The sequence below is a fragment of the Spinacia oleracea genome, chromosome 1 (genome assembly GCF_020520425.1).
Source record: "Spinacia oleracea cultivar Varoflay chromosome 1, BTI_SOV_V1, whole genome shotgun sequence".
NCBI lineage: Eukaryota > Viridiplantae > Streptophyta > Magnoliopsida > Caryophyllales > Amaranthaceae > Spinacia > Spinacia oleracea.
Window position 1 is genome coordinate 4,044,742 of NC_079487.1, and position 24,054 is coordinate 4,068,795.

The following is a 24,054-nucleotide window of genomic DNA, read 5'->3' on the forward strand; positions in this document are numbered from 1 at the left end:
GGAGGATATTATGAAAATTGTATATTGTATAAATCTGCTTGGGGCCATACATAGAGGAGACAGAAAGGTAGAAGATGAAGATACGAAGGAGAAAGGCAGTCAGAGAGAGTGAGGATAATGCAAAAAGATTACCAAATTAATTAAAGACATACGAATTATCTTTCGAATACATACACAAAGTATATGTTTTCCGACGACAATAATAATTTCCGGTAGAATTAAGTCGGAAAATGACAATTGGAAGCTAATTGCACATTGTACCATAGTTATGGGGTTAATTTGCTACATCTAAAAGTTGGAGGGTTGATTTGCACACGAGATAAAACTTATGGGGCTAATTTGCCACATTCGCCTTTTTCTTCTTCTTTCTCGTATGACTAAAGGACATAGGCATTCAAAGCTTTGACTTAATTTCTTCCAACAATCAATCCAAGTTCATGACTTTGCAAACCTCAATTTAATTTCTTCTTCCTTCCTCTTCCATACGTGTAAGTTGAGGCATTTTTGAGAGTGACAAATGTTCAAATATTTCTTTCTCTCTTCATGACTCATCTATTTAAATAATCCCTATAAATAGCTTCTTTTGTTCGGTTATCTGCAACACCAAAACCAAGCTCAAACATGAGATAAAAACTCCATTGTTATACATATTTAAGCTAACCTTTCTGATTTCTTTTCTCCATTATTTTGGTTCTTCAATTCAACCATTAATTTTGCTACCCAATTTTGTCTTTCCTCTGTTTGATCGACCACCGCGGCACTGCCTCCGCTTCCACCACCTTGTGCCGGCGACTTATTCATGCCACCCAGCTGCCACCCTTCTCGGCCTCCTCTAATACGCCGCATCGTCGAGATGACGGTGCAGCGCCTTCAGTTGCTTCGATGCTTTCCTGCTATATTGTTTTCATTTTCATCTTCTGTCAAAAAGCAATTCATAAGGGAAAAGGGGTTGTAATGTGGGCCTTGTAATTTTACTAGCAACAATTATTATGGGAGTGGTGGACTATGATTTTTAGAGCAAATACAAATATGGGCCAGCAAGTTACGAATAAAAAGACTAGTAAGTAAGCATTTTGATTTAGTTATAAGTGGGTATTTAATCAAAGGTTTTTAATGAGTAAATGATTAATTAATTTATATTATTGTTATTGAGGTTATCACGTGGATTATTAAATTAATTATGGGGCTTATGGATGTCGATAATTTCGGATTCAAGGAAAGAGTATGAACAGTTGAGGTAATTTTTATGTCCAGCATTTAAGCTTTATATGCCCGTATGTGAAAATATGTAATTATATGTTTATATGTGATTATGTGACTATTATGTGACTTAAGTGCTAAATGATATGATGTTTGATTTGAAATATTATGAGTATTTTTATGATGATATGTTAAAGTACTTTATTATTTTATGATGATAGATGTTTATGATTATGATCATGATGTTAAAGACGTTGTTCGGGAATAATGACGATATTTATAAAGTTATTTTAAAGAAAGACGATGTTGCTTTTGTCGGCATGGAAAAGTGAACTGAACTAGTAAATGGGCGAGTTACAGGTAGAGACCATGTTAAAGTTAAAGTTTGGGAAACAGTTCCCCCCTGAAAAGATGTAAGAAAAGTCCCGTCAAAGTCTGTACTTGCCAATGAGCTGTAAAGGAAATGATTCCTTGCCGACACATGTTTTTCAGATAACGAGATTAAGTTAGTTATTTCGAACAATAAATGTTAATGATTGACATGTGCCAAATGATTTCCAAAATAAAACCGTTTTGACGGGTTGGAGTAATATTACTGAGTTTTCCACTCATTTTTGGCATTTTTCTGTGTTTTCCTGTTTTTCTATTTTATGATGATGTACAGGTTCGGTTAAGGAGCTAGAGTTGCTCAAGAGAAAAGTTATTACTGGAGTTGGTAGTTTATTATGGAGATATCGAGATGAGAAATATTTATTATGGAAATCTTGTTATTGAGGTTGTTATAAGAATATTGATTTATAATTATTTTTTGGAAAAGTTGTATTATTTCTGGAATGTTATTAAGGATTATTTTATTTGTGGGCCCATACCCACAGGTCCCAGAATTAATTAAGCCTAAGGATGAGTTATGTAAGGTTTATTACCGATAATTAAGGTACCGAAAAGTCGGGGCGTTACATTCTATCTACTAGGATTAGGATTTAATCAAAGAACGAATTTCAATAGCTTTAGGATTCGTATCGCACACAACCGCACACGAGCACGAGCACCACACAGCCCGCGCAAGCCTCGCGGCCCACGCGAGCTGCACAGCTCGCAGTCCATGAGCGCAGCCCAAGATGCGCGCGCGCAATACCTTGCTGGGCCTGGCCTTGCGCTGGGCCTGGCGAGGCTTTGGCAGCGTGTGTTGGTGCGCATGGCTTGCTGGGCGCGGGACTGGCTTCGTGCTGGGCCTTCGTCTAGCAAGTCTCGTCCAATGCTAATTCGTACGATGCGCTTCCCATTAAATTCCCAATTCCGGAATTCATTTCCGATACGAACAATATTTAACATTTCCGATTCCGGAATTAATTTCCGTTTCGAACAAATATTTAATATTTCTGTTTCCGGAATTATTTTCCGATTCCGATAATATTTCCGATTCTGACAATATTTCCATTTCCGGAAATATTTTCAATTCCGGCAATATTTCCATTTCCGATAATATTTTCCGATACGTACCATGTTTCCGTTTCCGGCAACATCTACGACTTGGATAATATTTATATTTCCGATACGATCCATATTTCTGTTTCCGGCAATATCATTGTTTCCGGAGTATTCATTTACTTGCCTTTGACGATCTCAGCTCCCACTGAAACCAAGATCCGTCGATTCCGAATTTCCATAGATGGAGTATTTAATGCCATTAAATACTTGATCCGTTTACGTACTATTTGTGTGACCCTACGGGTTCAGTTAAGAGTAAGTTGTGGATTAATATTATTAATTCCACTTGAACTGAAGCGGCCTCTAGCTAGGCATTCAGCTCACTTGATCTCACTGAATTATTAACTTGTTAATTAATACTGAACCACATTTATTAGACTTAACATTAAATGCATACTTGGACCAAGGGCATTATTTCCTTCAGGATACATCAAAGGTGATAGAACAAAGCACATCTCACTAAAATTCTTTTTCACTCATGACCTTCAGAAGAATGGCGATATAAATGTCTTGCAGATTCGTTCAAATGAAAATTTGGCAGATTTATTTACTAAGGCGCTTCCTACCGCTACATTTAAAAAGTTGATTCACCTTATTGGATTGTGCCGTCTCAAAGATCTTCAGTTATGTTGTCATTAGGGGGAGTAAATGCGCGCTGCACTCTTTTTCCCTTAACCATGGTTTTTCCCACTAGGTTTTCCTGGTAAGGTTTTTAATGAGGCAACATTTCATGCGCATTATATGACATTGTATTGTTTTGGATAATGGACATCTAAGGGGGAGTGTTATAAAATATATATTAGGGTGGATGCCCATTATATCTTACCCCTATAGAATGCTATGTATGTGTATATATTATAGATCCCATAATGAATGAAGTAATAACTGACAATTTCTCTCTTCCTCTCTCTCCCTTTTTCTCTAATTTCATAATAGAAATCAATTAGTTATATTTTTCTTGTTTTATTTTCCACGCTTTTTCCCTCAAAAATGATGGAAAAACTGTGAAAATATGTGGAAAATAAAATTAAAGAAGTGAAATATATGAGATATTTCAATTTTTCCCGTTTTCCATAATATTTAGTCAAACAAATCAAAACTTGAGATTTCTACATATTTTTTCATATTTATTTTTCTACAGATTTCCATAGTTTTACTTTTCCTCACATTTCCAAGTTCACTTGGTTCCCAAACACAGTGTTAATTTTTTTCCTCATCGGCTCAATCCGGCTATTAGAGCATCAATTATAGACTAACTCTTAATTTGCCCCCTCTTAATCTCTCTCTTGATACACCTCATCACTACCTCTTAACAAGAGTTAGCTACCAAAAACATCAAGAAATAGACTACCTCTTAAATAATACCTCTTATATAGTTTTTTTATATTTTAAATTTTATTTTTAATACCAAAATACACCACATTCTTCCACATCACCCCCTCTTATTTCTAAGAGCTACCTCTTATTTAGAGATGTCCCAATCAACCTCTAAATAAGAGGTAGCTAAGAGTTACCCTATTTTTTTTAAGAGGTAACTCTTAGAGATTCTCTCTCCTTAAGAGGGGGCTAAAAGGGAGCTATAATTGATGCTCTTAATGGGTAACTGACTCTTTACTGTTCGGTTCGGTTGTTGAAGGTTCTTCTACAGCATGCTAGTCTGCCAGTGGTCCCTCTCCAATTTTGAAGTTTCAGCCGAGGGCAACACTAAAGCTTCACACTAACAATGGAGGCCGAAACTATTCGCAGGTACTTTCTCTCCTCACTAATCACTTTCAGACCAAATTACCTCTTTCATACTGAGTATTTTCGTAATTTCCCAGTCGAATTGACGAATTATCCTCCATCATCCTCACAAATTCCGGTGACGATTCCGTAGTTTCCTCGTCGGATTCTAAGAAGTTGCTTGAAGATTGCTTTCAAGGTCTAGAGGTCCACTCTCCCTCTTTCTTTTTGTTTTTGTTTAAATTTTAATGGGTTTTTTTTAAAATTAGTTCTCCAAATTAATTGGGGTTTTGTTTTTATATTGTTAATGGAAAAAAAAATTATGTAGATCAATGTCAAACAAATTGTCTCAGAGTACTTGGATGTCGGTTCTTCCGAAGAAACAGACCTAGGTAAGCTAATTTTTTTTAAAAAAAAAAACACATGAATTTGTGAAATGAAAACATTATTAATTTCTGTGCGAGTGACAATAGAGATATTTGGTAATTTTAGTACACTAACAAATACTCCCTCTGCCCATCTCTAATACCATAGTTATCCTTGATAATTTATACAATTGTTAAGATCAAACATCTTGGTATAATTCTACAATTAGTTCTTGAAAAAAAAGGGAACAGTGATATGAGAAATATCAAAATTTAACTTACTAGATATGAGAATTGAGAAGTGGCCAATTATTTTGGAATATCCCAATATAAAATTTTAGACTATCGAAGTGGGAAAGGAGTATTATAGCAATACAAAATTCCTATTCCAAGAGAGTTACGTGTTATTGGGATGGATAGAGTGCCTAGTCTTTAGATGTGTCGTGAATTGGTACACCTGCTAAGCATAGTATATTACTTGTATATTTCCCTGGAGCAGTTTTATGAGTTACTTGTATATTACTTCAGGTCTTGATTGTGGAACTAATGAAATAAAATACTCTATAATACTTCTATGCGTTTTACACACTGTTACCTGATTCACTAGTATGTGACTGGGTATGGGTTCAAGGTTCTACCTAATTTGCTAAAATAGACAAAAAACGTACAATTTTCATGTTATAATTCGCTTTTTTCGATTCACGGTTCGTGGGATGATTGAAGAATTAGGTAACACTGGTTTTACAACAATGTAGAACAGTAGAAGGATTGTAGATTTGTCCCCAAAAGGCTTTCATACGATCTATACCTGAATCATGCTTGCAGATGCTTACATGGATCGTTTTAGAGATGAGCTTAGGATGACGGAGGCTGAAGGTGATTCCTTAGCTAAGGAAATCGATCATCTTAAAAAGTCATGCACGGAATGTGGGTAACTGGATCATCATTTTTTTCATGGTTTTTGGTTATGGATGCCAAACAACTTGATAAGATGGTTCTGAAAATTTCAGGGACTTGTCAGTTGGAAAGTAATCTTGAATTATTGCACCATGTTGCGAAGAACACTGGTTCGGAGGTTAGTTGTCAACATTTATTGGAATGATGCACAATTAGAAGGCCTACTAGAACTGTTGGTAACAATTTAACTGAACTATTGTGGTAGAATTGTGTTATAACCTGTAAATACATATTGGTTTGGAAGTTGGTTCCTTTATCAGTGTTATTACATGATATTATATATTACTTCTCTAGACTGCTGTTTAATTGTTGCTGCTTTGGGTGCTGTTTCCCCTTTTAATTGCTAACTGGTTGCTTTGTGTACTTAAGCACAGCCCGATGAGTAAGGATACTCTTCATTTACTAAATCAACGGTTGTAATTGCATGAAGGGGGAAATAGGTGGGTTTTTTAGGAATTATTTTTAAAACTCGGGTAGTGTCATGATGATAAGATAAGAAACGGATGAAAAGAAGTGGAGAGGATCCTAACACCAACCCGATAGCCATAGATTTTCTAGTTTAACTGTTTTAATCCTACAAAATTTTCTTTGCCCAACCTTTTCACTCTCTGAGCTGCCTCCATGCTTTAGAAGTTAACTTGTTTTCTTGTTTTCCTATAGGAGGTTGCCACTCTAACTCTATTGTTATTCCTTTGAACTTCCGTTTAGAAGCATGCTATCCTTTTTTAAGAAGGCGGCTTGATGTTGTTTTCAGGTATAGCGTGCTTCTGTTTTATTGTCTTCTAAAAGTTTCAGAGAAATGAAAATGATTTCGTTCAAGGATTGAACTTGTACCATTCGCAGACACCTGTTTCCAGTGAAATTGCCCAAGAGTTGAACCAGCTTATGAGGAATAGACAATATTTCCTGATTCAGATGGTCTTGTCGTAGAAAGTTTTCTTCGGCTGAGCCAACCAAAAGTGTTGTAAACTATACAGTACTTATTGACATGTCATGTGGTTGAATACAGGAAATGGGGCTAGCAGAAATAGTAGAACACAATAAATTGAAATCTGGAGAGGATCAACCTGAAGCAAAAGCACTTCATGAGGACTACTTAGAGGTGAACTATTTTCATGACATCCTTATGGTGCTAGCTAGGTCTTTTTGGCCCACACCAATTTAATTTTCAGTAACTTGTGTCGAAAGTGTTTTCTCGACATATGCCACGTGTCATTGGTTAGGGACCTCAGGGTCAACCATTAGGTGGAATTTTTATGTTTTTGAGCTTTCTTATCATCCAGGTTTTGAAGCTGAAACATCAAATTGAGAAGAACAATATAACATTGAATTCCATGCAAGATCTTGACTACGACTTGAAAAGGTAGATGCTCACTTTTACCACACCATAGAAACAAATGCCACTCTTCTTTGTTGTACCCTTAGCCTGCAAGTTTTACACATGGAGCAAACATTCACCGGTTCAGTATCATTTTGACTTGCTTTGCTTGAAACATGTTCTTACCTTGGTTTTTCCCCCCTCCTTTTCCCCCCTATACTTATAGGATCGAGGCTATTGAAAATATTGAAGAAGCATTGACTGGGTTGAAGGTGATAGACTTTGAAGAAAACACCATAAAGGTGTCACTAAAGACGTACATTCCAGAAGGTGTGATGTGCCAGCTTAATGCTGAAGATTATATCAAGCAGTCTGAAGTGAACCATGAGTTGTTAATAGAGGTCGTGAATGGGACTATGGATCTGAAAAATGTGGAGGTACAACCATATAAACCATTTCATCATTTTAATTCAGGAAGCGCTGTGTTTCTGCTTGACACAGAGAAAATATCATTCTCCCTGATTATAACATTATTGATGTGTAAAATAGTTTTAGAGTTGCAAATGAGCCGAGACTCTCAATAAACTACTCGGGCTCGCGCTCGGCTAAAGCTCGTTCATGTTCGTTTATTTGACAAATGAGAGCTTGAACAATTTGAACCTCGTCTAATGAACGAGTTTGGACATAAACATATTTATGCTCTTTCATTTAATTTCATGAAAAACTCATTTTATTTATGTTCATGAACAAGCTCGTCTATTTATGTTCATAATCAAGTTCGTCATACGTAATTATTTTACTATAGGTAAAAATCTTATTTTGACTTTTAAAATCCAAAAAAATATCATAGAATAAAAATGTGAACTTTAAATTGCTAGTGCACATTCCAAATTATATTTTCAAACGGGTTAAACCGTTAAACTCTAAAGCGCAAAGATGGTTTATAAAACACCTGTTTAAGAAAAAAGCTCATTAATGGTGACCTCGATTAATAAACGAGACGTTCACAATACAAATTCTCTTAAATTTGATTCGAGCTTGAACAGATTTTTGAGCTCGGTTGAAAGCTCGGGTTCGCCTAAATTAAATGAAATGAACATGACAGGGTATTACTCGGCTCGGCTCGTTTGCACCCATAGTAAAACATTTCCAATATTTTTGTGGGTTTGGTGCAGTTCTAATTGCAAAGTTGTCTTTTGTGTCAAATTATGCTTATGCCATTCACTATTTATACGTCTAGATGTCTTGTTTGTCAATAATTATGTGAAGCAGAAAAGATATGCTTGTGAAATGATTTACAAGCATTCTTGCAAAATTTTGGGCCTCGGCTTCTGTTTGTGGATGTGCCTCCACCTCCTGACTCATACCTTTAAGTTAAGGACCCAGTCCACCTCGATCCGAACATGTGTCTTTTAAGATCATTAATTAGTAATGTCCTTTCCCCCGTGCAATAATGCCTGCCTGCATAAGTTGCACGAATTTGTTTGGACAGCTAGTGTGGATAATAAAATATCCAAGATGAATTTCTAATTCAGAGGACAAATGGAGCATATATAGCCTATGCGCAACAAGCCAACAATTATGGAGAGACCAGGTAATTATGTCACTGCAATTTGAGATTGGCACTTGTTGGGCAAGATAATTTCTTTTCTTTTCTGGGGGGTAGGGGGTGATGGACTTGTGCTACTGGCATGCTAATACATTTTCAGACAAGATATGATGGTTTTATGGACGTATAGAACCTCACCATATTTTCTAGACATGCTGGTTTGGGGGGGAGGGGTGTAAGGAGTATAAGATCCTATAATTGTGTGTTTTTAAGGCATTTACATGGTTTTGGTTCGTCGTATTTCCAAGGATAGAGTAATAGCTTGTACTTTGATGTGCAATTTGTTTGTCTCTCTTAGTCGAGAGCTGGCTGCAATACTTAAGATGATACAACTTGCAAATGCTTTAATTTTACAACTTGCAAAACCATCTATGCCATGATTCACTAGTGGATCCAGTGATTGTCCTGCTTGGTTGGGAGTCTTTCAACATAATAACAAAATAAATTGATCACAACATCAAAAATTAAATTACAACAAATAACTTGCTGTTGACGTATTGGGTTATTTTATTAATTATTTTCCCTTTATTTTTAAAATGTACTTAACGAGTGAGTCTTTTTATTTAAATGTTGATCGCGTATTGCTTGTTATTCGATCATGAAGCTGAGAGGCTAAATCAGTGCTGGGTTTTTAACTGCTTGTAAAAGACTTATGCTGTCTGATGTCTGCAGATTTTTCCTAATGATGTTTACATAGGGGAGATTGCCGAAGCTACAAAAACCTTCAGGTCTGTCTTTCATATTACCCTTTTCAGTTGCTCTTCTCCAGTACTTTCAATTTCCTACCACTTTTAAGAGAAGCTACTTAAAACTTTGAACCCTCCTTTCACCAAAATGAGTATTAGCTCCATGAATGACAATTTGGATTTCTCCAGTTGTCTTATCCCAAGTAGCCTTTCTACTTTGTCATTTTCCTCTTACACAAATTGAAGTACTTGTCTTTGTAATGTTAACTTATACTCCGTATTTGGTAATTTTGGCATAAAAATATTTCTTGTAGAAAACATCGAAAGATATTAATTGTGGGAATAATGGGATAAGAGAAATTATAAACGAAGTGTACTTATTACGTTTTAGGATTTCATCGACTAACTGGTGAAGGATATCTATGTTAAAAATCTGTACACTTAACTGATTTTTCTTCTAGAACTCATTGTTCGGTCATTATATATATTATTTGTTGTTTACCTGACTTATTTTCTTGTCATCATGCCAGCAAGTTATTTACTGTGGTGCCCCAAACAAGGTCTTCCTTGGGATGGTTTTTGCAGAAAGTCCAAGACAGAATTGCCATGTGCACCATAAGACAGCTTGTGGTGAAGAGTGCTAATAAGTCCAGGTGATTTTTCCTCTACAAATTTTCCTTGCACATCTACATGCTTGGAAGGATGATATTCATTAATGTGTATCATTTTTAAAATTTGGGTACTTGATTCATTTATTCAATCTTAAGAAAGAAACAAAACAGTGAAACCACACCTAATAAGTAGACTAGGCAGGTGTAATCTTGTTGTCTAATCTTCCGGAAAACATAGAAAAATAAGCTTCAGAAATATTGGGATCCCCTTAGGTTCTGTCAGTTTCTCATTGTTGTAGTTTATACTTTGGCCTATGGCTGTCAAGTGAGTTTGTGATCACATGCTTCCTGGTTCAAACCATGTGCTTGACCTACATGAGACAGGGGTTATCATGAATGCTCTGTTTCTTGTAAGGGTGGATCCTACTAGCTTTAACCAATGATATATCTATCTGGTCTTTTTTTACACTGTAGAAAAAGGAGAATCAAAGTGCAGTATGAGCGAGAAAAATAGTGAGAATAGATTTAAAATACTGAAATAGGATAAACGATGTAGTAAATGAGAAAGTAAAAGAGCATATCAAAAGAAATCTAGACGTAGTGTTTCCACTTGCCAGTGAATTTGAATTTCTTGGGAGGTCCAACTCTCTAAATAGGAAAAATAAATAAAATAGTAATGAAAAAAGAAAATAATAATAATAGTACGAAAAAACGAAAAACACTACAGATAGATAAAATGGATTAATGGAATATCTGCTGCTATGATTACATAAAAGTGAAACCTCCAAGAAAGGGAGCGCAGTGGCCATGGTAATCAAATCTGTGGTCAACAGAAATGGTAGAGTTCTAACTCACCTTCCCACATTGCTAGAAAAGAGAAAAGGGACTTCAAGAGCATGGAGCTTTGAGCAGTAGTTGATACTGATTTATGTAAGGCATAACATGACAATTGCATTCACCTGGTGTATAGTACTTTGAGATCTGCAGCTCAAAGTTACCTTCGTTTCTTAAATTTGTGTCCTTGGTTTTCAGTGGTGTAAGCAATTAAAGCAATAGTAAAATGCCAATGTTTATCCCGTTTTTATAATTGAAGAGTTCTCATAGTCCCCGCACTCAAAATCTGTAAAGAAGCTAGTATGATTTCCTTTTTCTTCTTTTTAAAATTTAGAAAAGGGCATTGTTTCTGCACCTTGTCCATAGAGTAAGATTACAACTAGAAATGAAATTTAAAATTGCATAACACACATTGGTGGATAGTGGTTCCAAATTGTAGAATTTTCGCAGGAATCTTTCATTTGAGTACTGGCAGTTAAGATCTTTCATATTGGCAAATCATTTCTTATATTTGTATCTTCTTTTTGTCTGTTGCAGGCACTCATTTGAGTATTTGGATAAGGACGAGTTAATTATAGCTCACATGAATGGTGGGATAGATGCCTTTATAAAGCCTTCTCAGGGTTGGCCACTATCAGCTTCCCCATTGAAGTTAGTATCTTTCCGGAGTTCTAATCAGAATTCAAAAGACATTTCTTTGAGTTTGCTTTCCAAAGTTGAGGTAAGTGGTTTTTCCATTCCTTTGTATACTATACTCAGTTGCTATTATTCCTTTATCCTAGAATGAGTCTTGCTATCTGTATTGAAGAAAAAATCGTTGTGCTTTAGTTATTAAAGGTTGCTTGATTGATACCCCAAGAAGTGTAGAATATCTTTAGACACCCTAGAACTGCAAACGAGGCAGTAATTTGGGAAGGAAGGACCGGAGGATAACTTCTTTTCCATTTGGATCATTAACTTCTAATAATATTGTAGCTCAATCCATCTTGGTAGCTGTGAAAAAAAAGGTGAATTATGTGATTAATACTGGCTATGCATTTGATGTAAATCATGTAATAATAAGGATTTATAAAATAAAAATATTCTTTGTTTAATCAGCCGGAAAAACAGTAATTGCCAAAAATATTTGCATATAATTTATATATGGTTTTTTCCTTGCAGGAGATGGCAAATTCTTTTGATCTGAATATACGGGAAAGCATAACAAATTTTGTGGATGGCATTGAAGAGATACTTTTGGAGCAAATGCGTCCATAACTTCATCTTTAATATTCTACCATGAATACCACAGCTTCCTGAATCTAGTTGTCCGGTCCACCATTATTTATGTTAACTGATGAGACCGACCTCCAATGCTGTTTGAGTTTACTGTCCGCAGATTTTGTTTTACAGCAAGTATTTGTATCAATTTGTACTTGAATTGGACTTTGTTTGTTGGAGCAAGATGGGGAAATGAGGCAATTCCTCATAAATGCGGACAAGATTCTTCACCGATTTGGCAGTAATGCACAAATTGTGGCTCAGGAGTCCCGGATGGTTTGATACAAACGATACTTTCAATCTGAAAATATTACGGGTGCACCGTGCACCTAATGTTTATCTATTGGTGATCTCTACTACATTTTCTCCTTATATGTAAGGAGAAAATGTGAGACATATGCTCTATTTTCAATCTCAGCTGATTGAATATCCCTTTCTAATAGCTCAGAAATGTATACTCTTAAGATTTTCTAGTTTGTGTTTTCTGGTTAAGTTTGTAGGACGCGTTTTGTAACATGATTTGAGTTGTTAGTTAGTTTACGCATACGTGGTAGTACTCGTACCTTCTCTGTATATTTCTCTGGGATATATGTTGGTACACTTCTGAAATTGCTCCAAAGTAGCAGTATATGATTCAACAATAACCCTCAATTCTCTGTCCAAATATACCATACAGTTTCTTCTCTATCCACTGATCTGATAAACTGATGCTCTAAAGTAGATCTGAGTTGACTAAATGGGGCAGGTTCGTGTTCAGTTTCAGGTTTGATTATTCAGTGCAGGGTGCAATGACACAAAAATAACTGCCAAAGTATGACAGATAGTTTGAATTTGGGTCATTTGAGTCGTAGTTGGGGTCAGGCTTCTATCCGTAACGTTATCCGGGTTTTGGGGTTGGGTCAGTACACATGCTCATAGGATCGATAGTTTCAACCATGATCTACTGGCAGTAACTGTAGCAGCTGTACAGACTAAAAGGAACTTACTGGGAATTGTCTGTCAATTGTTTAACACAGTAAATCGCAGCAAACAATCCAGGAACCTGCAACCCTTTGCATAAAATTGCAGGACTAGCTAATTATCATAATAGAGTAAATAGATCTGCAGGTCCCTAAACTTTGCCAAAAGGAGCAGTTAGGTCCCTCAAGTTTCAAAAGGAGCATTTAGGTCCCTCAAAATGGATGGAAACCACTGCTTTTTGACTTCTGTTACTAACGGCCGTTAAAATTCAATTAAATTAAAAGGAAACTAAATAAAAGGCACTAAACGACAAAAAAACAGTTACATTTACCATTTACCAATAATTAAATAAAGGGAAATTCATTTCAGTTAGCTTTTTACAAAAATATAGCCGTTGAGGCTCTCAAAAAACAGAGTATTTAACATTCCATGGCAAATAAAACACTTAAAAATTTTGTAGAACGTGAATTATGAATTTTGTTACAATTTACAATTAGACGTTGCACTTACCGATATGTCCAATATTTCATGCTCCTGAATCTAATTTATTTATCAAGTTTAGATGTGTGTTCAAGCCCGTCTAATTAATTAAATAAATGAACATAAACGAGCTTGTTCACGAGCTTGTAACATGAACGAGCATGTTTGTGTTCAGATCATGTCCAAACTGATTTGTTTAATGAGCCTCATTTTGTGTTCTATCTCGTCTCAAAGCTAAGCTCGCTCATCAGAGTATTATTTAACGAAATTCAATTAATGGTCATACTCGTTAGATAAGAGGACGTAAAAGAGCTTCGTCCGAGTAAGGTAATGAACCTTAATACGGAGTATGTGTTCAAACTAGGCACATATACGGAGTATGTATCCACTGTTCTGGAAATTTAAACATTTGTATTAGATACAAGTTGCATTTCAGACGCACTATATTTAATTTGGTCTTCCTTGGTCTACTAACTACTCCTAAGTATTTAATGAGGAGCATTGAGATGTGAGAAACAGCTTATCTTCCATTGGTCTTCCTTGACTATATAAACACAAGGGGGTTGGCTTAAAGCATTACAACAAGACTATATTTAATTTGGTCTTCCTTGGTCTACTAACTACTCCTAAGTATTTAATGAGGAGCATTGAGATGTGAGAAACAGCTTATCTTCCATTGGTCTTCCTTGACTATATAAACACAAGGGGGTTGGCTTAAAGCATTACAACAATATTCATCTCTTATATCTTGGTTTGTATTCAATACTCCATATATATTTCTTCTTCTACTCAACAACCCAGTTTTTTTTCCTTTCAATTCATCACAACACAATGAATATCTTCTTAACCATAGAAGATTTCGTATACAAATATCACCCCCCATATCAGAAAATAAAAATTAGTCATAAAAAAAACACGACCGTAGTTTCTCTGTCTAAGTAGCCTTCCAATGTCATGCTTCCATGACCCCTTGTTGAGTCATTCTCAAAGGGGTTGTGAATGTTGGAGAATCCTGAAAAGCATATCATCGAATGGTGAGGAAATCATTTTTCGATGAAGTGAAGCTTGGGTTCGACAAAGGCGTGTTGTGAAGGGATCCACCTCGTGGGGCCTCACCTCGAGAGTTCTAGATGATGGCCATCAAACCAAGGCTTCAAGCAGTACATGAAACGAATGGATGGCATGTGAACAGAAGGTACGCGAGGCAGTTGGTCTGTATCCCAGAATGTCTGTATCCCGGGCCGAACAAACGTGAGTCGGATCAAATTGTGCATAAATGGTATCCGTTACTCGGTTGGTCTTATGTTATGGTTCAAGTGTATTACCCTTTTGAGGATTGGGTTGGCAACGGGTATTTACTAGCCTTGTACAGTGGGGAAGGACCATTGTCATGTAACTAGATTATCCTTTATTAATATATGTTGTGATTTTGTGTTTAATAAGTTAAGTGTACGAACTATTTGTAATCACATCGACACTTGATTTTTAACTACTTAGATATCTCATAGGATTTTGCCTTGGGATATTTGATGTATATTAGACTTCTAGTCATATTAATGAATTAGGACTCGATCATATTGTAATCCCTATATCATTGTTCAATGGAATACACTGCCATCTTCCACCAAATGATCAATCTATTTGTTTGGGGGGATTAGATCTCAGTTTTTTCTTTCTCGGAATTAATCAAGATCAAATATTTTAGCATCTCTTTTAATATATTTTGTTACTTTTTATTGTAGATGTATAGGGTTAAATTGCTCTATTATGATGAAATGTGTAGGGTGAAAAAGCAAATGAAAAGGCTAAGGAACTTGAAAAAGCTAAGTCAAAATCAAAAGAAGCTATTTTAAATCATTTATACACATGTAAATTGATTTCCCTTTATTTAAAATCAGTTTTATTATTATTTAATTGAACTTAACGGAAAATGTAACGGTGTTAATAAAAATAGCTTATTCCATCCATTTTGAGGGACCTAAATGCTCCTTTTGAAACTTGAGGGACTTAACTGCTCCTTTTGGCAAAGTTAAGGGACCTCCAGACCTATTTACTCTATCATAATATGGAATCCTTTACCCCATTATGTAGGATTAGTTGCAAGAAATCTTTAAATACAGAGTATTACTCTGGTCATTGTATGTGTTATAATGGATGCAAAGAAATATTAAATAACGTAAATAAGTATGCAGAAATTTAACGTGGTTCAGTAACAAAGTGGCAGAGTCCGGGGGGAAGTTTTATTGATCTTGAGGAGTACAAATTACAGAATACAACTAAGTTATGACCTTGATGGTTTATATAGTATTCTTTAGACAAATGCGGAAAAACTCAGAAAATAAGCCCAAAATAAATTACCCTAGTCCAGAATAACAACTAAGTTATGACCTAGAGGGTTTATATAGTATTCTTTAGATAAATGCGGAAAAACACAGAAAATAAGCCCAAAATAAATTACCCTAATCCAGAATAACAGATACCGTAAAGTTCGGGGGATCCCCGTGCTGGGGCGTTGCAGTAAGGGGTTTGACCGATTCAATACATGTTCTAACGGTATGAATTAAAACTATTTTGAGCAACATACAAGACAAACATGAAATTGTTAAGACTATCAAATCAAGAAGAAGCCAGGGTTTATCAAGTTTCCTAACAAAGAGTGAATTTTATTTCCTTTATTAACTGAGAATCCGTAATAGACAGATCAGATGAATTTACAATAGTAACCAACTCTACAACACTAAGTTACAGCCGAATTCTCTTTACTCTACACTTTGCCATGGCAAATATTAAATATATAGCTGCAAAAAGTGGGAGAAGAAGAATCAATCGACTATAAATTGATCATCCTGGTTGTCACCTTGAACCCTAGTAATAGTATCATCATCATGAACCATGCCATTAACATGGTGCATATTCGGCATTACTTGTGATATATAATGACTGCTCGTTCCTGTATGATCACTTGGATGGCCTGACCACTGTGAAACTATTGTAAGCAACTGACTTGTGAGATTTTGTTGTTCGTGCAATATCCGTGACTGAATCTGTCCCATTTCTGCTCGATGTTGATTCAACATATCATCCATCCTTTTTTTCCATTCAGACCTTCTCAAATCCATCCTTTCTTCCCATTCCCTTTCCTGAATCAACACTTCTTCTCTTCTTCTTCTTTCCCTTTCTTCACTTTCCTTTTCCATGGTTTCCCATTCTACTCTTGTTTGCTTCCTCATCTCCTCCATTATCTTTTCCCTTTTCGCTCTTTCTTTATCCCTCTCTTCCCACGTCTTTTCCCTTTCTTTCTCACGCTCCACACGCAAATTCTCCGTCTTTTGTCTCTCTCGATCCCTCTCAAGCTCCTTTTGCTCAAACCGCATTTCCATTTCCTTCAATTGTCCCAATTGATTAGCTAAACAACTCCATGCCTTCTTCTCAAATCCTTTAATTACCTTCTTCTTCTTCTTCTTCCTCAACTCCAGCCCGTCATTAGCCTCAACCTCAACCTCTTCATATGCAAACTCTTCATCACCATCATTCTTTAAATGGCTACTACTATTGTTAAAATTCTCTTCCCCTTCCTCCCCATCATACTCAAAACCAAGACTCAACACACCATCTTCCCCACCATCAATCCCCGCGGCAAAATCTTCTTCCCCCGAATGACCCAAATGGCCAAAATCCACCATTTCAACCCCTCTACTACTCCCACTAAACACCCCACCATTCTCATCATTATTATTATTAACAGTACCCAACAGAGAATCATCATGACTATTGCTAAAAACAAGAGGCACATCCCCAAACACTTCCTTATACCTAAGGAAATTCGACCAATGCGAAAGACCATCACCCCACTCAAATTCCTCAACACCACCCACGAATTCGCCCCCTAATGGCGGCGGTTCCTGCTTCTTAATCTTTTGTTTAACCAACAAATACTGATGCCTCATGTTCTGCACCTTGGTGGACACATCTTTCCAACTCCATTGCCATGGAAATGCAAGTGGGTCCCTATCATGGTGCACTGAATTCACATAAAAAGCAATGGGTCTGAATTTTTTCTCCCTAGTTTTCATCTTTGCCAAATTCCCATTAGAGATCAGCTCTCCATATCTATCAATTAGTGTTCTTTCCTCTGCCTCACTCCATTTTTTCCTCTTTAAAGGGGTTATCATCGAATTCATAAAATTTGATACTACTCTCAAAAATCAACCACTACCCATTACTTGAATCAATGTTTAAAAGCTAAAATACACAATTAAACTTTGATATTTGCACAAGTAATACATGCCCAGATGAAAATCAACACTTGATTTGAACACGATCATCAAAATAGATAACTAACCTTCAAATTCAGAACCAATGATTCTTCAAATTGAGGGAAGTAGGAGTTAATGTGAAGCTGGGTTGTAACACAAATTTGCGCAGAAAAAAGGTGAGAAGATTTAGGGGTTTATACGAAGTCACCGGAAAAGGGATGATTGTCGGAATCTTACATTTTTAACGTTCAAAGCGCAGGGTATATAGGGGAAGGAGAGAGAAAGTAATGTCCCAGTAATAAAATAAAAAAGGGGAAATACTAATAGACTTCTGAATTTAACTGATAGAATGACTAAAATATCCTCATTAGATTGTGATGTCTACTTGGGTCTTGGGGCATGTTCAACAACAGCGTTTTACCTAGCGGGTCGTCCACAAAACGTGAAAACGCTACTCCTAAAATTAACATAACACTTTGTCTTCTTTTCAAAAATGTATTCTAAAGTATGGACAAAAGTTGATCAAGGTTATGGACCCGACTTCTTTTGGAAGGGAAAGTATGAAAAACGTATAAAAAATAGAGCTGATAAATGTGTCGTGTCATGTTCGTGTTTGGTCTCGTGTTCATTTCGTGTTTGAAATCTTCTATCTTAGAATTTGAAGGCACATACATACTCTGTATAATACTGGCTGATCATAACAGGTTTAACATATGGCTTGAAATCTTTCACTTGCAAGATTGATACTGATACAAAAACTGCTCTGATTTCTTACTCATTTCCACCTGCCTTTCTAGTTTCTACTTCAAAAACTCGATCTTTTCCATAAACCAATATTTCCGTTTATTTTCCGAAACATATTCACAAGTCACGACCTCAAATCCGTGTAGCGGAAAAAAAAAAGAAAGAGAAAAAGAGAGAAAAATCTAGCTAACATGGACGTGGTTGTATCCCTACAAATAATTAGACCCTTCCGCAACAGCAACGAATATATTTACCCACCCTTTAATCAGAAATTTATCTGCACTTGTTTCTGCCAAATTAAAAAATTGGCCATTTTGTATTTGTGATGAACATTTCAAGCCCAAACTTTGTGCAGCAAGACACAAGATATCATCATCTGTCCAAAAAATATAAGTTGGATGTCTGGAAAATGGAGGGAGCTTATTCTCTGCAATTGCGATCTGGGCTACCATGGCGGTCAGAATGCTTAGAACTATCACGAATGCAATTGCTGCTATATTGCCTAACAAGTTCAGTTACAGGTACTGCTGCTGCTGCTGGTGTACTTCCCATATCCTTTGTTTTGTGAAGCAGAAATGTCCCTGACAAAATCGTTACAAATCCACACAATTCTGTTGCTATTTGTGAACCATTCTGTGAATCCCAATCCTGAACAATTTCAGCAATAAAACGGTCAGCAAAACATAGCACGCAACTGAATTAACTTGTGCACCATATTCAAATATTAAGCTTTTGGATCGTAAGAAAGATTTTCATGTACTTTTCTGAAAGAATGAGAGGGTAACAAATGGTGAAAAATCTTGATTAAAACTCCTTAAAACTACGGAGTATTACATTCGTAGACGTCTATCTAAACCGTTACATCCAACTACATGTGTTCATCAGAAAAGACTAGTTTATTCTTTTTGGAGTGAAGATTGAGCACATCAAAACATACGAAGGTGTAAGTCAAGTGTTAACTGTAAAGTGGTGTGCCAAAATAGTAACACCAATTCAACATCATAACTGTAACTCTGTAAGAAGAATATTCATTTAGTGCAAGAACAGATGTCAAGATATTAACGTAGTCGTGAGTCGTGACCAGCAATCCAATAATGCGTTAAGAAAACTCGTTTTATCTAAGTTTTAAATATCTAAGAGAGATATGGATGGGTGTGGGTCCTACCAAAAGTGTCAAATTCATTTGGTGGAATATTTATGTTGACACTTTTTGGTGGGAATTTTTTTCATGATTGTCTCTTCACCTTTCAAATCTTTTTGTGCAACAAGGTTGAAAATCTGGAATCGAGATAGATTTCTTCATTTCTACTACCAATACTCTAAACCACTTATAGGATCGCCGATGTTTCATCATCGAGTGAGAAAAACTAGATGAAATTTTATCTAGGGTTTGTTTGTATCTTAAAATGATAATTTCACAATAGCAACTTTAAAAATTACAAATTAAAAAAGATGACAGCATTACCTTAAACATGATCATACTGGCAAGGATGGTCAGTGAAGTAAACATGACGTAGTAGACAGGCGATACAACAGCAGTGTTAAAGGTGTCCAGCGCCTGCAAAAGTTTTGAGTATCAGTTGAACTTCCAGGAAGCCTTTATAAAGCAGTATAGAACAAATTAAAGATACACAAACACTCATGATTGATCACAAATGCTTAGCAAGCAAGATCAACAGATACCTACAAACTTTTTTCCGGCTAATTTCATCCTTCTATCAATTCTACACCGGATGATGAGCTCATGCAGAAACTCCCATTTATTTATTTTAGCACAATTAGTAGGCTGTTATATTGAGTCAAAAGCCTACCAAAGAGTAAAGGTTGGAGTTTTGAATAAGATGAGAGGTTGTAATTTTGTAAACGTATCATTAGATATCTTACTATGAGGAGAAATAGGTCAAACTTTCCATTTCCAGTATACCGAGTTTAGTATTAATGATGATGTGTCTGGCATAACAACCAATAAGCATAATAAAAGAATAGGTGCCACCTATTTAGGTAGATGGAAAACCTATACAGTTGTGGCTTGTCTAGGTATGTACCTTGAATTTATAGTTTTAGATTACGATGATCATTACATGCAAAATCAGAAGAAGGTACTTTAGGTTGGCTTTCCGGGATATCCAGATAGCAGATCCTTAAATTGAAATGCAGAGCTTTTCTTAACTCTAGTTTTAGAGTGTTGTTTTATGGAGATAAAGTGACCTTTATGAAAATTGATGATTTTAACAGGAACTGGAGCTAGTCATAACCTAAGTTTCAAGTATTCATGGGTCTACCTCTTCATCTCTGACAATCAAGGATGGAATATACAACAAATCTCAAACTATCCACCATGTAAAATTTTAAGTTTATAACAAGAGTTTCATACAGAGATGAAACATCAAATCTCAAACTATCCACCATGTAAAATTTTGTAGCGCGAAATGAAATCAAAACCCATTTCAGAGTCTCAAATATTCAATACAGTTCGAGGTAAATGTAGATTTTGAGTGATACAGCTATCTATATTGGCCAAGGGAAAAACAATTGCCTCAACTAACCTAATATCCAGCTCAAGGTGTACTCTACACTTAGCTGATTAGCAAAATTATTTGAAGCTAGTGATCTCTAGAAAAAGCAACATCATATCACAAGTTGAGCATTTAGAAAAATATGGTGTGTCGAAAAGTTATGAACCAACTAAATGCATGGTAAGCCAACATGTACTATGTATTGAATAAACCAAAAAAACTTAAAACAACATCTTGCTCATGACAAGTCCCAGGCATTTAGCAATAAGAAAGCAACAATGATCATCGTCATAACAGAATTTCGAACGCAAATCACGTTTCCAAGAGGATTGCTGAATGGATGAATTGATACAACAGAAAAAGAGCAAGAACAATACAGCACTCTGTAGAGGGCAAGGATTTAACTATATTTCATGAATTACCTTGTTCAAGTAGTTAATTTGCAAGATACAGCAAACAATTACGACTATGGTGAAGAACCATGCTTGGAAGAATTTAAACTGGTTATTTCCCTCAAAAGTCAACTTCAAGGCAATACTCACAGCTTTGACACACATGACCTGCATATGCAGAAACAATGTCATGCCAGATCAATGAGTGGCTAAACTAGAAAGCTAAACTGTAATGTATAACGATGGACTTTAGTAAACAGACCGTAAGAGACCCCATGAGAGAGCAAATTCCAATGTACACAATCATATGTGTCCGGCCGTTACGTGGAACGTAGTAGAAAATGAGGACAAGAACCATCACTACAACAATAGCAGCATACACCAGGAAACCTGTTCACAAAGAAATTTTCTGTCAGCTATTTCTTGCAATTGCAGATAGTTGAATATCAAAGATGTTCACAAAACAATGACAGTTCCATGCAGATATCAAACATCATGAACACAAAAGACAAACGAAAAACAAGGAAACCTGTTCACAAAACAATGACAGTTCCATATAGATATCAAACATCATGAACACAAAAGACAAACGAAAAACGACTGCTGCAAGCTTTCACAGGTACACCAAAGGAATGTTCAGTTGTTGAAAGAATGGTTCTTGCGCATACAAAATAATACGGAATTATAAAAAAAAAAATGGCTAACACCGTGTGAATTTCAGTCTTTTAAAAGTACACCACAAAATATGCCAATTATTTAAATCTTTAAAGCATGAAAAGAGAAGGCCAAGCAGATTCAATTACCTGGCTCAGTGGCGAGCGTCCATACTTGCTTAACAGATTCAATATCCCTCTCATGCGGAGCATGTAAAACAATAGTGGTTGATCCGACCACACAGAGAACACAACCAAGCATACCAAATATGTGCAACTTTTCCTTCAAGATAAAATGAGCTAGAACTGAACTGCATTACAGAAACTATCTTTAGGAGATACATTAAAAATAAAGACAGACATTTAATTCAGGTGAAAACGAGTTGTGATGTTGCATTGGCCGAACCTGAAAATGATACTAAGGGCTCCCAAAGGAGTAACAAGAATTGCAGGTGCAAAAGCATATGCTGCAAAATTAGCTATCTCCCCAACAATCACTAGCAAAATATACATGAAGGAACACTATTAGTCCATGATTCAAATCATCATCTTGAATCATATAATCAGATCAAAAGGCAACACACAAACAAAAGCAGACAGATGAGAGAGCAATCACAACCATTTCTCATTAACATGACGAAAAATCCAATAAAGAACTGGTGATTTAGAACTTACTTGTAATCATTCCAGCCCACCACCAAGGTTCATATAAGTATGAGTGCCCCCCTGATCCTGGTAAAGAAAAGCAACCCTTTAATAAAAAAAACTACCCATCATTTCCCATTGCCAAGAAACAATCATTAAAAATCCAAAATTTCAATTTCCAAGAATAATTATTAAAATACCAATATTTTAATTCCAAGAAAAAATGAATTCTATACACAATAACAACAACAAAATAATTCCAAAGAATGAGAAGGATCAAAACCTGCTCGAGTACCAGTAGTCCCAGCTTTCATAAGACCTTTTTTCTTAATGATGAAGCTTGACCCTATAAAAATGCTCGAAGAAACAGCCAACACAAGACCCTTGACATTATCTGACGACATCACCATTGACAAATCTTTGCCCCAAAAACCCAATTCAATTTAATACAATCCAATTCCCAATTCCCAATTCAAAACCCTTGAGAGCCACAGTCTTTTCAAAACCCTCAAAATACCCACATGACCAAAATCCTTAAATTCCAAGATTTACAACACAAAATCTTGAAATTAATGAAGAAATTCGGATACCCACTTGGAAATCCTTCAAATGAAATGTGAATTACACATCCAAAAATCGATCAAATTATCATATGGGTATCATTAATTTTGAGATTCATTCCTAAGATTTTTCCGAACATACCCAAAACAATCATAAAAACACAACAGAAAGGCTCTTGTAACGTTGCAAAATCACAAATCTTTTGAATATTGATTGTCAAATACCTTCCCCCCCTCTTACTCTCTCTCTGCTAATCTCTCTTAGAATTGCTTTTTGGTTTTTCAAGGGTGCGACGGCAAAAACCGAGAGAGGAGAGAGAGAGAGAAAGAGAGCAGAGACGACGGTATTTCCGTTACGTTTGGTATGAATTACTAGGAAAGAGAAAGGCCAAAAGATGGAGAAATCCCAAAAAAAATACAAAAAAGTTTCCTTTTTGATGTCTATCTGGCAAAAGTCGCAAGACTCAATTTTTTCTCTACCTGATTGAAGTTGCAAAACGGGGGAGCCACACATTTTTTGAGTTCATGAACATCTCCGGATCCCGCGTTTACCTTTTGGTTTTTTTTAATTTTGGCCGTAAGGTGAATCAAATGACCTACTTTCTCCAATGTTTAAATATTGCACCATTTTCATTTTACACTATTTATATTAAGATTTTGGTCATTTTTTGTGATTCATACGTTAGAAAAATTATAGTCATTCGGATCGTACTAGAATTGTATCGATATATATTTTATAAATATAATTTTTTATAATTTTTACTTATATATAATTTTAGATATTAAAAATGAACCTAA

The 24,054-nt window shown here is 35.8% G+C and overlaps 2 protein-coding genes and 1 long non-coding RNA gene across 6 annotated transcripts; 2 read left to right on the forward strand and 1 right to left on the reverse strand.

The window, feature by feature from the left end:
- The first annotated feature begins 456 nt into the window (after positions 1-456).
- On the forward strand, positions 457-2,076 carry LOC130465697 (uncharacterized). Its single transcript, XR_008925713.1, has 3 exons — positions 457-1,060; positions 1,154-1,237; positions 1,865-2,076. It is a non-coding gene; the product is annotated as an uncharacterized lncRNA (long non-coding RNA).
- Positions 2,077-4,275: 2,199 nt separating this feature from the next.
- Positions 4,276-12,623, forward strand: LOC110795391 (uncharacterized). 4 transcript variants are annotated; one of them, XM_022000394.2, is made up of 12 exons: positions 4,276-4,434; positions 4,509-4,617; positions 4,739-4,802; positions 5,601-5,702; positions 5,786-5,850; positions 6,742-6,834; positions 7,016-7,095; positions 7,277-7,487; positions 9,332-9,387; positions 9,876-9,998; positions 11,328-11,511; positions 11,952-12,623. In XM_022000394.2, exons 1-12 carry the CDS (start codon positions 4,412-4,414, stop codon positions 12,045-12,047), a joined length of 1,206 nt encoding a protein of 401 aa, XP_021856086.2. In that variant the 5' UTR covers positions 4,276-4,411; the 3' UTR covers positions 12,048-12,623. The 4 variants fall into 4 exon arrangements, with proteins under 4 accessions (XP_021856086.2, XP_021856087.2, XP_021856088.2 ...); XM_022000395.2 differs by lacking the exon at positions 4,739-4,802 and having other exon boundaries at positions 4,509-4,609; XM_022000396.2 differs by lacking the exon at positions 4,276-4,434 and having other exon boundaries at positions 4,503-4,609.
- Positions 12,624-18,493: 5,870 nt separating this feature from the next.
- LOC110795389 (probable magnesium transporter NIPA2) lies at positions 18,494-23,763 on the reverse strand. The gene is made up of 8 exons (XM_022000393.2): positions 22,980-23,763; positions 22,727-22,783; positions 22,458-22,548; positions 22,202-22,362; positions 21,661-21,788; positions 21,429-21,566; positions 19,956-20,048; positions 18,494-19,138 (listed from the first exon to the last, which is right to left on the reverse strand). Exons 1-8 carry the CDS (start codon positions 23,104-23,106, stop codon positions 18,911-18,913), a joined length of 1,023 nt encoding a protein of 340 aa, XP_021856085.1. The 5' UTR covers positions 23,107-23,763; the 3' UTR covers positions 18,494-18,910.
- Positions 23,764-24,054: the final 291 nt, after the last annotated feature.

Bases quoted from the DNA above. Each gene is read 5' to 3' on its own strand.
- LOC110795389 (XM_022000393.2), bottom strand. From the start codon at position 23,106: ATGGTGATGTCGTCAGATAATGTCAAGGGTCTTGTGTTGGCTGTTTCT. The intron at 22,784-22,979 runs GTTTTGATCCTT...TTTCTTTACCAG, and splicing joins GACTACTGGTACTCGAGCAG to GATCAGGGGGGCACTCATAC. The intron at 22,549-22,726 runs GTAAGTTCTAAA...ATATTTTGCTAG, and splicing joins GTGGGCTGGAATGATTACAA to TGATTGTTGGGGAGATAGCT.
- LOC110795391 (XM_022000394.2), top strand. From the start codon at position 4,412: ATGGAGGCCGAAACTATTCGCAG. The intron at 5,851-6,741 runs GTTAGTTGTCAA...GGTTGAATACAG, and splicing joins CGAAGAACACTGGTTCGGAG to GAAATGGGGCTAGCAGAAAT. The intron at 7,096-7,276 runs GTAGATGCTCAC...CTATACTTATAG, and splicing joins CTTGACTACGACTTGAAAAG to GATCGAGGCTATTGAAAATA.